This window comes from Ornithorhynchus anatinus, chromosome 8 (genome assembly GCF_004115215.2).
Source record: "Ornithorhynchus anatinus isolate Pmale09 chromosome 8, mOrnAna1.pri.v4, whole genome shotgun sequence".
NCBI lineage: Eukaryota > Metazoa > Chordata > Mammalia > Monotremata > Ornithorhynchidae > Ornithorhynchus > Ornithorhynchus anatinus.
In genome coordinates, this window is record NC_041735.1 from 973904 (window position 1) to 985197 (window position 11294).

An 11294-nucleotide genomic window follows, 5' to 3' on the forward strand; every position below is an offset into this window, starting at 1 on the left:
AGGGTCTCCAGGTCCCAGATGTGGGGGTGATGGGGCAACCATCGTGTCTACCACCTCTATTACATGGTATTTACTTAAACGCTTTGTATAGCACTCTGCAAGCGTAAGTGCTTAGAAAATACTACTGATTGATGGACAGCCATTCCTCCTGGGCTGAGGGGATGGATGGCCCCTCTCCAGACCTTGGCTCTGACCACTGGGAGAGAGTTCCCCTGGAACTGAGGTTTGGGGGGTGGGGACTTAGTAAGGATGGGGAAAGGGCTGGAGTCAGGGCCTGGGGGCTGGAAGGTAAATCCTGGAGGTGGAGGGGCTGTTGGGGAGAGATTGGAGCTAGGGGCTGGGGACTAGGTGGGGTGGGGGCGGGACTGGAGTTCAGGGCTGGAATTGGGGGCAGGGTTTGGAGCCTAGAGATGGGTTGAGGTCTTTTTCACCATTAAAACTCAGTTTTCTGCCCCCCCCCCAAAAAACTACAGGGGCGACTATAAGAGGGGTCAGGGCAGCCCCACCCCTGAAGGGCCTGGACCCAGCACTATTCACAACTGCCCCCATGCTGTCACGGGCCCTGTGTCAGCCCTCTGCCCCGCTCTGTGGCCAGCAAGGACAGATTGGTGCACAGGCCTAGGTGTGGGGTTTTGGTGCAAGCACAGTTTAGTCTTCCACCACGCATGGGAGTGCCCACAGGGTGCCCGCCCACGCGCCCAGATCCTCCAGGAAAGTCATCCTGCTTGGGGTTGGTCTACTCAGGTCTGGAAGTTTGAGGAAAAATCAGGTCAGCCGGACCTCTGGTGCACAGTCGAAACCCAAGCGAGGGGCCGGGGAGCCCAGGAGAGATGACCCGGAGGTTGAGGGGATTAAGGGGGACTAGGGTTGGGTTCTGATCCGTAGACCCTAGCCCCGTCCCCCCAGGACCCTGGGGTAGCACCCCCACCTTGTCGATAGGCACCATTTTCCCCCTCCAGGGGTGAGAGGAGGCGGCAAGGCCAGGTAGCCTGGGAAAGGGAGGGAGATGGGGAAGCGGGGAATGCTGGCGCCTGTGGGACGAGCAAAAAGGGTGAACCGATGAAGCGAATTCTCGGGGAGAAGGGGCGGGAGGGCAAACTGTCGGCGTCCTCCCTACCCCCATACACAACCCCCCACACCCACACTCTCACACCTCTTCCCCACCCCCAACCCCCTTACACACATGCATCCCCACAGCGCCTTTCATCTTCTGTGTTCAGCTCCGAGCTGGGGTTGCGGATGGATGGGGCCTGTGCCCCATCCCTCCCCTTGAGACTTCCCCCCCGGGCCCCGCCCATGGAGATTGCGATAGAGATTCCCTCGGGCCGAGCTCCTCAAGACCCAAGGCCACCGTCGGCTGCGCAGCCGGGGCTATCTCCGTCTGTTTTGACTCGCCCCACGAGGCGCGTCAGGGCCGAAGCGGGCAGGGAAGGCCCCACCCCTGCCGACCCCCCGGCTCGGGCCAAGGTAAAAAGCCGGCGGCGGGGGGCGGGCGAGCCCAGTCCAATTCCGCCCCGTGTCCCGGCTGGCCAGGTTCGCTGCCCCGGGCCCGGGCCCCGCCGACAGACCCGTCGCGATGCTGCTGGATGGGCTCCGATGGGCGCAGCTCAACCTGGCCGGCCTCCTGCCCGAGGCCGGGCCCCGCACCGCCGCCGCCACCCTGACGCTGCTGCTGCTGCTGCTTCTCCTCCTCCTGGCCGGCACCCCGCTCGCGCTCTGGAGCGGCCGGGACGCTGCCGCCATTCCAGGTAAACTGAGGCAGGGCCGACCGGCCCCTCCGCAGCACCGCTCCCCGCACCGTTCCCCGGCCTGGGGCGGGGAAGAAGCGATAATACCCCGCTCCCCGGGCCGCCGGAGACTCCGAGCCCCACCCTGACGACCCCACCCGAAAGCCCGGCCGGCCTCGGCCTCCATCACCGCCCCCCACCGACCCCAGCCTCCCTCCTCCCCCTTCCCCTACCGCGCGTTTCCAGGGACCTGGGGGCGATGAGGGAGCTGCGGCCTCTCTGGGCGGGGACCCCCAGCCGGGCGAGCGGACGGACGGGCCACTCTGATCCCGGAGGGCCACCTGCCTGCCTTCCCCAGGTCCCGGGTACTGCCTGGGGCTCGGGCCCCTGGTGTCCCACGGCAGGTTCCTGTGGATGGGGATCGGCAGCGCCTGCAACTATTACAATCGGATGTACGGAGAGTTCATGCGAGTCTGGATAGGTGGCGAGGAGACGCTCATCATCAGCAAGTGAGGGTCATTCCGAGACGGGGAGATCGGATGGTCCGGGCTGGGGCCCGGGGGTAGAGTCAGAGGTGGAGAGGGAAGAGTCAGGACCGTTGGGTGGTCGGGGCTGGCTCACCGGAGGCGAGGCAGGGATGGAGAGGGGAGAGGCAGGGGTGCCGGATGGTCCTGTCTGGGTCACCGGGGGAGAGCCAGAGATGGAGGGGGGCGATGGGGGCGTCGGATAGTCGGGGGACAGGTTGAGTTGACGTCTTTCCCGGGGTGTTGGGTGGTCCCAGCCCTAACTCTGAGGGAGGTTTTTCAGGAGGCCACTAGTCCAAAGTTCCAGAGAGCCGGTCGGGGGGTCCGGGGAGGGCGTGTGGATGTGGGGGGGGGGGGGCGGAGGGAGGGGGGAGTGGGGACGGGGGGGTCCTGAGCTCCACCCCCGCCCCCCGACAGACCCGGAGAGGGCTTTCCTCTGGCGAGGCCGGGGACCGTCCTCCAGGACCTTGGCTCCCCCTACCGGCCGCTCCCGGGCCGCCCTGGAGGGTCGGGGCCTCGTCCGCTCAGGCCGCCTCGGACCGGGCTCAGCCGCCGCCCCCTCCCCGCAGGTCGTCCAGCATGTTCCACATCATGAAGCACAACCACTACAGCTGTCGCTTCGGGAGTAAGCTGGGCCTGCAGTGTATCGGCATGCACGAGAAGGGCATCATCTTCAACAACAACCCCACCCTCTGGAAAGCCATCCGACCCTTCTTCACCAAAGGTGAAGAAGCGGACCGCTCCCCTCTCATTCATTCAGGCGTATTTGTTGAGCGTTTACTGTGTGCAGAGCACTGTACTAAGCGCTTGGAAAGTACCATTCGGCAACAGATAGAGACGATCCCTACCCAAAGACGGGCTCACCCTCTCCTCTCCGGCCCCTCTCCTCGACCCACCCCCGCCCCCTTCCGTCCCAGCAAGACCCGGCCTTCAGCGCTGTGGGAAGGGGTTTCCTTTCCTTCATCCCGGGAGCGCCAGAGGAATAAGCCCCGAAATCGGGCGGGAACTTTCTTTTCTCCAAACTCTTTCCCAGGAATGATCTTAGAACTCTAGAACCAACCCCATGGGGAAGGGAAAAAGAGATATCCGTGCCCCCATTTTACAGAGGACACCGAGGCCCAAGGGAGCTTGAGGCCACAGAGCAAGACAGAAAGGGGGACTCGAACGGGGGTCTTCTTCCGTGCTCTAGCCAGCAGGCCTGTCTCCGAGCCAACAGCCCGGGACCTGTGGGGGACCGCCTGGCAGTGGCTAAGGGTGATCCTGAAGTGTCCGGGAGGCCTCCTCCCCGACCGTCGCCCGACCGCCCGACCGTCCAGAACCCATCAGCCTCGTGGCCAGGATGGGCCGTTCTCTGCTGACAGGGTCCTTGTCCGTGTCTGTGTCCCCGCCCCTGTGAACCCCGCAGCCTTGTCCGGACCGGGCCTCGTGCACATGGTGGCCATGTGCGTGCAGTCCACCATCACACACCTGGACAAGTTGGATGAAGTGACCAATGAGCTGGGCTACATCAGTGTGCTGACTCTCATGCGCCGCATCATGCTGAACACCTCCAATGCTTTGTTCCTGGGGATCCCCATGGATGGTAGGGACCCTCTGCCCACCAGCCCCCACCTCTCCATCCCCCATCCCACCCCCAGACACCTCCAACATCCTGTTCCTGGGGATTCCCATGGATGGTAGGGATCTCCCCAACCCCCACCTCTTCATCCACTGCTCCCCACTGGACAACTCCAACACCCTGTTCCTGGGGATCTCCAAGGATGGTAGGAACCTTTCCCATCTGTCCCCCTGCCTCTCCCAGTCCCCTGCCCTTTATCCCCCAGTTGACCCAGTTCTCGAGGTCTTCTCCGGCCAATGGTGACTCCCAAGGCCCCTGGAGACCTCGGGTGACCGCCCTCCCTTGTCCCCTACCTGTCTCCAGAGTCGGAGATGGTGATGAAAATCCAGGGCTATTTCAATGCCTGGCAGGCGCTCCTCCTCAAGCCCGACATCTTCTTCAAGGTCTCGTGGCTGTACAAAAAGTATGCAAAGTCCATGTAAGTATCCCGGCGTCCCAGTCTGACCATATGCCGTCTCCCACCCCTGGCTCCAGGCCACCCCTTGCTCTCAGATGCTTTTGCCCCCATAGCTTAGTCAGGACCCACTGTACAAGGGCCTCTGAAGCCCCCAGAAACCTCACCTTCTGTAAATCTAATCCCAATCCCTCCTGCTACCATTCCAGCCCTTGGGGACCATACGGCTCCCACATCTTTCCCAAACCTTTCTTCTCTTACCAACCCCCTCCTGCTTTTGGAATCTTGGGGTGGGGGCGGGAGTGGGGGGCACCCCTAAACCTGTGCAGACAGCCACTGTGCCTAGTGGATATGCCAGGGGCCTGGGAGTCAGAAGGACCTGGGTCCTAATCTTGGTTCTACCATGTATCTGCTGTGCATCCTTGGACAAGTCACTTCACTTCTCTGTGCCTCAGTTAACTCATCTGTAAAATGGGAATTGAGACTGTGAGCCCCACATTGTTCAGGGTCGGTGTCCAACCCGATTTGCTTGTATCCACCGCAGCACTTAGTACAGTGCCTGGCACATAGTAAGCGCTTAACAAATAGCATCATTATTATCTTCCCCATCGATTAGTACAGTGCTGGCATAGTAAGAGCTTAGCAAATACCATTTAAAAAAATAGTTCATGGGGTTGTGGGGGAGGGCATGTTGGGCTGGATGGAGCTCTTCCTGTCTGGAGGCAAGTCCCCCCCCTGCCCGCGCTGGCGGGCCAGCTACTATGGAGCATGGATGGGGGCAGGGACTCCCAGGGGGCCTGTCCTGCAGAGGGACCCCAGGGGAAGAGGCCCAGGGCACTGCTTCCTCTGCCCAAGACCAGAGAGCTGCAGTCCACTCCCCGCCATTACTGGGGAAAGGATATGTGGGCTGAGGGGCATGGGAGGGGGAGAAGGGGGAGAGATGGGGCCGCCCCTGCGGGCTGGGGTGGGCAGTAGGAATGGCACATCCCAAGGGGCTTCTTGACACCCCCAACCCAAGTAGACCCGCCCTGTTCTGGAGTATCTCAGTAATAATGAATAACATACTCATCTTCTTTCTCTTTCTTGGAAGCGATTTAGCATCAGCCTAATCCAACATCACTTCAGGGGCTTTCCCTGAGGTTGGTGGTCTCAGCACAATCTCCCCCAAGTCTGGGTTGAGATGAGATTGTGTCTTGTTTTGAATGAGTTGACTGGAATGCAGGTTTCTAAGGGATGCATTTAGATTTGGGGATGCCACCAGCCAGAGTTGCTCAAAGACAAGGGATTTGGATGCTCACTGGCCCATGAAAAACTGCCAATAGAAGAAAAAATGCGTTAAGAGAGCACGGGCCTGGGAGTCAGAAGGACCTGGGTTCTCATCCTGGCTCTGTCACTTGTCTGCTGTATGACCTTGGGCAAGTCACTGAATTATTCTGGGCCTCAGTTACCTCATCTGCAAAATGGGGATTAAGAGCGTGAGCCCCATGTGGGACACGGGCTGTGTCCAAACTGATTAGCTTGTATCTACCCCAGTTCTTAATACAGCGCCTGGCACATAGTAAACTGTTAACCAATACCACTTTTTTTTTTAAAAAAGGAATACCTGCATAAAGGATTTCTAGTTTAGAAGCACCACCAGTTCTACTTAGTCCTACTGACGTGATGTGACTGTGAAGAACAAAAACAGCCTAACAAGAAACTTTGCAATTAATGTGACTGTTGTGACTCAAAATGTTATCTGAGCGATCTCCCAGCAAGAGGGAGGGACAACGGGATGCTGGGAGTTGTAACAAGAACCTAAGGAACGCTAACACTGGTCCTTCCAGCCTAGTAGTAACCACATGTATCTGCTGAGAGTTTGCTATGTGCTGAGCGCTGTATTAAGTGCTTGGGGGAGAACAGTATACTGTAGTCTGTCACATCCAGTGGCTTCAGAGGAAAATGAAAAAGCAGTACAGTGGTTGCCTTCTTCTAAATCTGTTCTCCTTCCTTCTCCCTTAACCTGTGAGGCCCTTGGGACAGGGACTGTGTCCATTCTGCTTATTTTCTTTCTACCCTAGTGCTTAGAATAGTGCTTGGCACATAGTAAGCACTAAAGCTATTACTATCTCCTCCAAGAGGGGTTCCCTGACTAACCCCTGATTTTCCCCGCTTATTCACCCTCCCCTTAAGCACTTGGATGTTCACCACCACCCCCTCCCTTCCCACCAGCCCCACGCACTTATGTCCATATCCTTATACTCTTCGCCTAGCTGTGATTTATTTGAGTGTCTGCTTCCCTCTCTATTCGCTAAATTCCTTGAGGGCAGGGATCGTGTCTATCAACTCTATCGTATCGGACTCTCCTAAGGGTTCCACCCACAGCAAATGCTCCATAAATGCCATCGATGAATCGATTGATTGATAATTGATTGCTGTCCACTCGCTTGCAGCAAGGAGCTCCAAGACGCCGTGGAGACCCTGTTGGATGAGAAGAGACTCCGCCTCTCTGCGGCTGAGAAGCTTGAAGACCACGTGGACTTTGCCTCGCAGCTCATCTTTGCCCAGGTTCGGCCCCATATGGGGGGGGTGCCTCCCCACCTCAGGTGCCGTCAAGCCCCCCCAGGGACAGGTGGGCGATCCCCCCAGCCCACCTGCCCTGTCTGCTCACGCCCCTCTTCCTTCCAGTACAGTGGCCCCGTGGAGCCCGGGGCATCTGATATAGTTGGTCAGAAACGAACTGGCTTGGCTTGGCCCCCCGCATTGCCCGGAACCTGGCCTCCCTCCAGCCGTGGCTCCCCCACTCTGATTGATCAACCCATCAGTGATGTTTATTGAGCACCCGCTGTGTGCAGAGCACACTACTGAGCGCTTGGGAGAGGACATTAGAGTTGCAAGATACCGTCCCTGCTTATGGAGTAAAGGGGGAGACAGACATTAAGATAAATAAAGTTAGGGTCAGTCAGCCAGTAGTATTTATTGAGCGCTTACTGTGTGCAGAGCACTGTACTAAGGGTTGGGGTGGGTAGATTAGAAGAACGTGGCAAGACACATTGGTGGCCTGCCCACCACAAGCTTACAGCCTAGAAGGGGCATACCTTCTCAAGGGATGACAGGGTGCATGAGTGCTGAGGGGCTGAGGGCGGGGTGAATATTAAATGGGTAAAAGATCCACTGACCGACTACAGAGTCAGGTGCAGGTACAACGCAGAGGGGAGGGCAATGAGGAGTACAGTGCTCTGCATACAGTAAGAGCTCAATAAATACGACTGAATGAACGAACGAATGAATGAATGAATGAATGAATGAATGAATGAATGAATGAACGAATGAGGGGTTAGTCGGGAAAGGCCTCTTGGAGGAGACGGGATCTGCAGGTGTCGGAGAGACATCATCCCAATAGAGATATCCTCAAGTCGGGAGAAAATGCGAGGCTGCAGAGAAGGCGAGAGGCCGGGGCTGGATAGGGAGACTCGGGAATCATCCGTGGATAGCGGAAAGAGCCCAGCCCCCTTCCCTCCCTCCCTCCCTCCTCCACCTCCCCCCTGTGTCTCGGAGCCCGCCAGGCCTGCCCGTTGACCCCTGGCCCCTCATCAGTTGGCCCGGCCGTCTCTGCCCTGGGGTCCCCCGGTGGGGGTGGGGGGAGGCGGCATCCAGGGAGCGTCCCGGCCGCGTCTTCCAGGACCGCGGGGATCTGACCAGGGAGAATGTGAACCAGTGCATGCTGGAGATGCTGATTGCCGCTCCCGACACCATGTCCGTGACCATCTTCTTCATGTTGCTGCTCATCGCCAAGCACCCCAACGTCGAGCAGGCCATCGTGGAGGAGATCCGGACGGAGATCGGTGAGGGGGAGGGCCAGGCCCCCCGACCCCGGGCCGAGCCCCCCGACCCCGGGCCGCGCCCCCCCCTCCCACCCCGGGGCTGGCCCAGGGGCCGCCTTCCGGAGGTCCGGAGCCGCTCCCGAGCGCCAGGGCCCAGGGGCCGGTGTGCGCGCTCTGTTCCGCGCGTCCTTCGCCCCGCCGTGGGGCCCGAGGGTTCCTGGGCTGAGCCGCGTCGCTGCGGGCCCGGCAGGCGACCGGGACATCGAGATGGAGGACATGCAGAAGCTGAAAGTGGTGGAGAGCTTCATCTTCGAGAGCATGCGCTACCAGCCCGTAGTCGACCTGGTCATGCGCAAGGCCCTGCAGGACGACGTGATTGACGGCTACCCGGTCAAGAAGGGCACCAACATCATCCTCAACATCGGCCGCATGCACCGCCGGGAGTTCTTCCCCAAACCCGACGAGTTCACCCTGGAGAACTTCGCCAAGAACGTAAGCGACCCCCGCCAAGAACCCCCTTCTCCGAGGTCCTTCTCCCCCAGGCCCTCGCCCTGTCCCTTCACCCCCGGCTCTCTCAGCCCTTCTCCTCGCTCCCCCCGGGCCCGCTCACGACCCCTGCCCCTCCCCACCCTCCCCCGCAGGTCCCCTACCGCTACTTCCAGCCCTTCGGGTTCGGGCCTCGCAGCTGCGCGGGGAAGTACATCGCCATGGTGATGATGAAGAGCATCCTCGTCACGCTGCTGCGGCGCTACCACGTGCAGGAGCTCGAGGGCGGCATCGAGGGCGTCCACAAGAGGAACGACCTGGCCCTGCACCCGGACGAGACCGGGGCCTCGCTGGACATGATCTTCACCCCGCGGACCCCCGGCCTCCTCCGCCAGCCCTGAGCCTCCCCTGTCTCCCATCCCCGACCCCACTTTCCCCTTCCCGCTCCTACCCTGAACATCTCCCTTCCCTGCCCTTGACCCCCACCTACCCCCTCCCCGCCCCCGCCCCCCACGAACCCCCTTTCTGTCTCCGCCCCTCACACCTCCCCTCCCTGCCCCCTTGACCCCCCCCCCCACGTATCCCAGGCGTGCTAGCCCACCGAGGTCTTTAGCACGGTCCACGTAGACACACCGCTGGGCCTCAGAGCGTCTTTTCGAGTGGCCGGGCTGGGAGAACTGGGGACGGGGGGTGGCGGGCGCGGACCCTGCCCCGTTACGTTCCCGCCCCCGCCCCCTCCCCGAGGGTGCCGCCTCTGCCGCTACGGGGCAGAAGGGCCCAGCGCGCCCGCTGCCCGGCGCCCACGGCTCGGCTCCTGGCGGGACCGGCCCCTCCGACTCATCCCGGCTCCCCGCCTGGATCCCCGCCTGCCTCCATCTCCTCCCTCTCTCTCCACCAGCGGAGTGGGGGCTTCCCGGGGGAAGGGAGCTTGAGGAAGCCCCCTTCCCTTCTGGGCCATCCATCGGGCCTTCCCAAGGGAATCCCAGACCCAGCTACCTCTTGCACAGTCCTGGCCACCAGGGAGCAGAGGGAGATTAAGACCCAGGAAGCAACCCCGATGAGATCCCCGGGTGTCAGGGGAAGGGTATATGTGGGGGGGAAGGGTGGAGAGTAGGGGGAGGGAAAGGGCCGGTTTTCTGTGGCTCTGGTTGACCCAGGGGCGCTTTAGGCTCAGCTTCGTTGAAGCACACAGGTCACACTCCTGACAGGTGGGCACGGACTCACACGGGCACACTCCAACCCCAATACATGCACCCACCGATCCATCATCAATCATTCAATCAATCGTCTTGAGCGGCCGCCTTCCGTGTATACCTTCTCTCCTGACCCTCACTTTAAGGCACTCCATCAGCTTTCTCTTCCTTTCTTATCCTCTCTCCACTCCTACTATCCCCCAGCTCACACTCTCTGCACCTTTCAATCTAGCCTAGTCACTCCTCCTCCCACTCCCAACCTCTTGCTCACCCCTTCACATCCGGCAGACCCCAACTCCCGACAGCTCTCAAGCTCTCCTGAAATCCCATCTCCTCCCGGTAGCCTTTCCTGATTAACCTCTCTTCCCCTCTCCCGGGTTTATATCCCACTTCAGTACTTCCACACTACCGAAGCATTTCTAGCTCTACATACAAATATATACAATACACTCTATTTCTTCCTCCGATCTTTCATCTATCTGTGTCTGTCTCCCCAGCTAGGTTATAACCAGCCCCCGAAACGGGGTCTCCGCAGGCTCGGGGGAGGGAGAGAAGGAATTATTCAGGGAACTCGAGCAAACTTCCCTGAGGCCTCGCAGGCCCGGCCCCTTAGCGGGAAAACGGTCCGACTGAGGGTTTCCCCCCAATCCCAACACTCTCCGCTCGGGGGGACCCCGCACGGCCGCCCCCACCCCCCGCTCCCGCCGGCGACCCCAGGCCTGACAGCCACACCACTTCCCCTTCAGCCTCAGCCAAGCTCCTCCCTCCCTCCCCTCAGTGACGATCCAATTTCAGACGTCCAGCTGCCCCCCACCCTCCACAGAAATCGCTGAAACCCAGCAATCCCTGCCATCTGTAGTGTTTTGTATTTCCCTGCATGCCTGAGGCCGCTGTGGCCCAGAGAGGTTCAGCAACTGGTCCAATGTCACACAGCAGGCCTGTTTTCCAGAGTCAAGACTAGAACCCAAGTCTCCTTGACTGCCGAAAGTTTAAGGGACTATACCAGGTCTACCCTACCCTCAAGGGGTGAAGAGGGAGTTTGGGATCATTAGGCTGAGGCTCATGATTCTTGTTACTCCACTCACCTGCTTCTCTGGTAGGGTTCAGGGCCCGCTCCGGGACTGGTATGAGGTAGCCGAGTGGAAAGAGCTTGGGTCTGGGGGTCAGAAGGCCTCAGTTTAAATTCGGGCTTTTCCACTTGCCTGCTGTGTGACTTCGAGCAAGTCACTTGACTTTCCTGTGCTTCGGTTGCTGTAAAATGTTCTCCCTCATTCTTAGCCTGTGAGAGCCCTCTTGTGGGGCAAGGGGACAGTGTCTGGCTTGATTATCTTGTATCTAACCCAGTGCTTAGTACAGTGTTTGGCGTATAGTGTTTAATATAATTATTATTACTACTACTGAGCCTGTCTGCTTGAGGGCCCGCCCGCTGCGATCGGCAGGAAGATCCTTACTCTCTGGGGACTTGGCTAAGAGGCACGACAAGGTGTTCAGAAGATGTGGTATCGAGTTAGGGAGGCCAGAAGGCTTGAGGAGGCAGGGTCACCCAGTC

General features: G+C 59.8%; 1 protein-coding gene across 1 annotated transcript; it reads left to right on the forward strand.

Moving 5' to 3' along the window:
• Positions 1-1525: 1525 nt before the first annotated feature.
• LOC100078619 (aromatase) lies at positions 1526-9048 on the forward strand. The gene is made up of 9 exons (XM_003429051.4): positions 1526-1748; positions 2086-2236; positions 2821-2975; positions 3657-3833; positions 4173-4287; positions 6696-6810; positions 7925-8087; positions 8317-8558; positions 8708-9048. Exons 1-9 carry the CDS (start codon positions 1577-1579, stop codon positions 8951-8953), a joined length of 1536 nt encoding a protein of 511 aa, XP_003429099.2. The 5' UTR covers positions 1526-1576; the 3' UTR covers positions 8954-9048.
• Positions 9049-11294: the final 2246 nt, after the last annotated feature.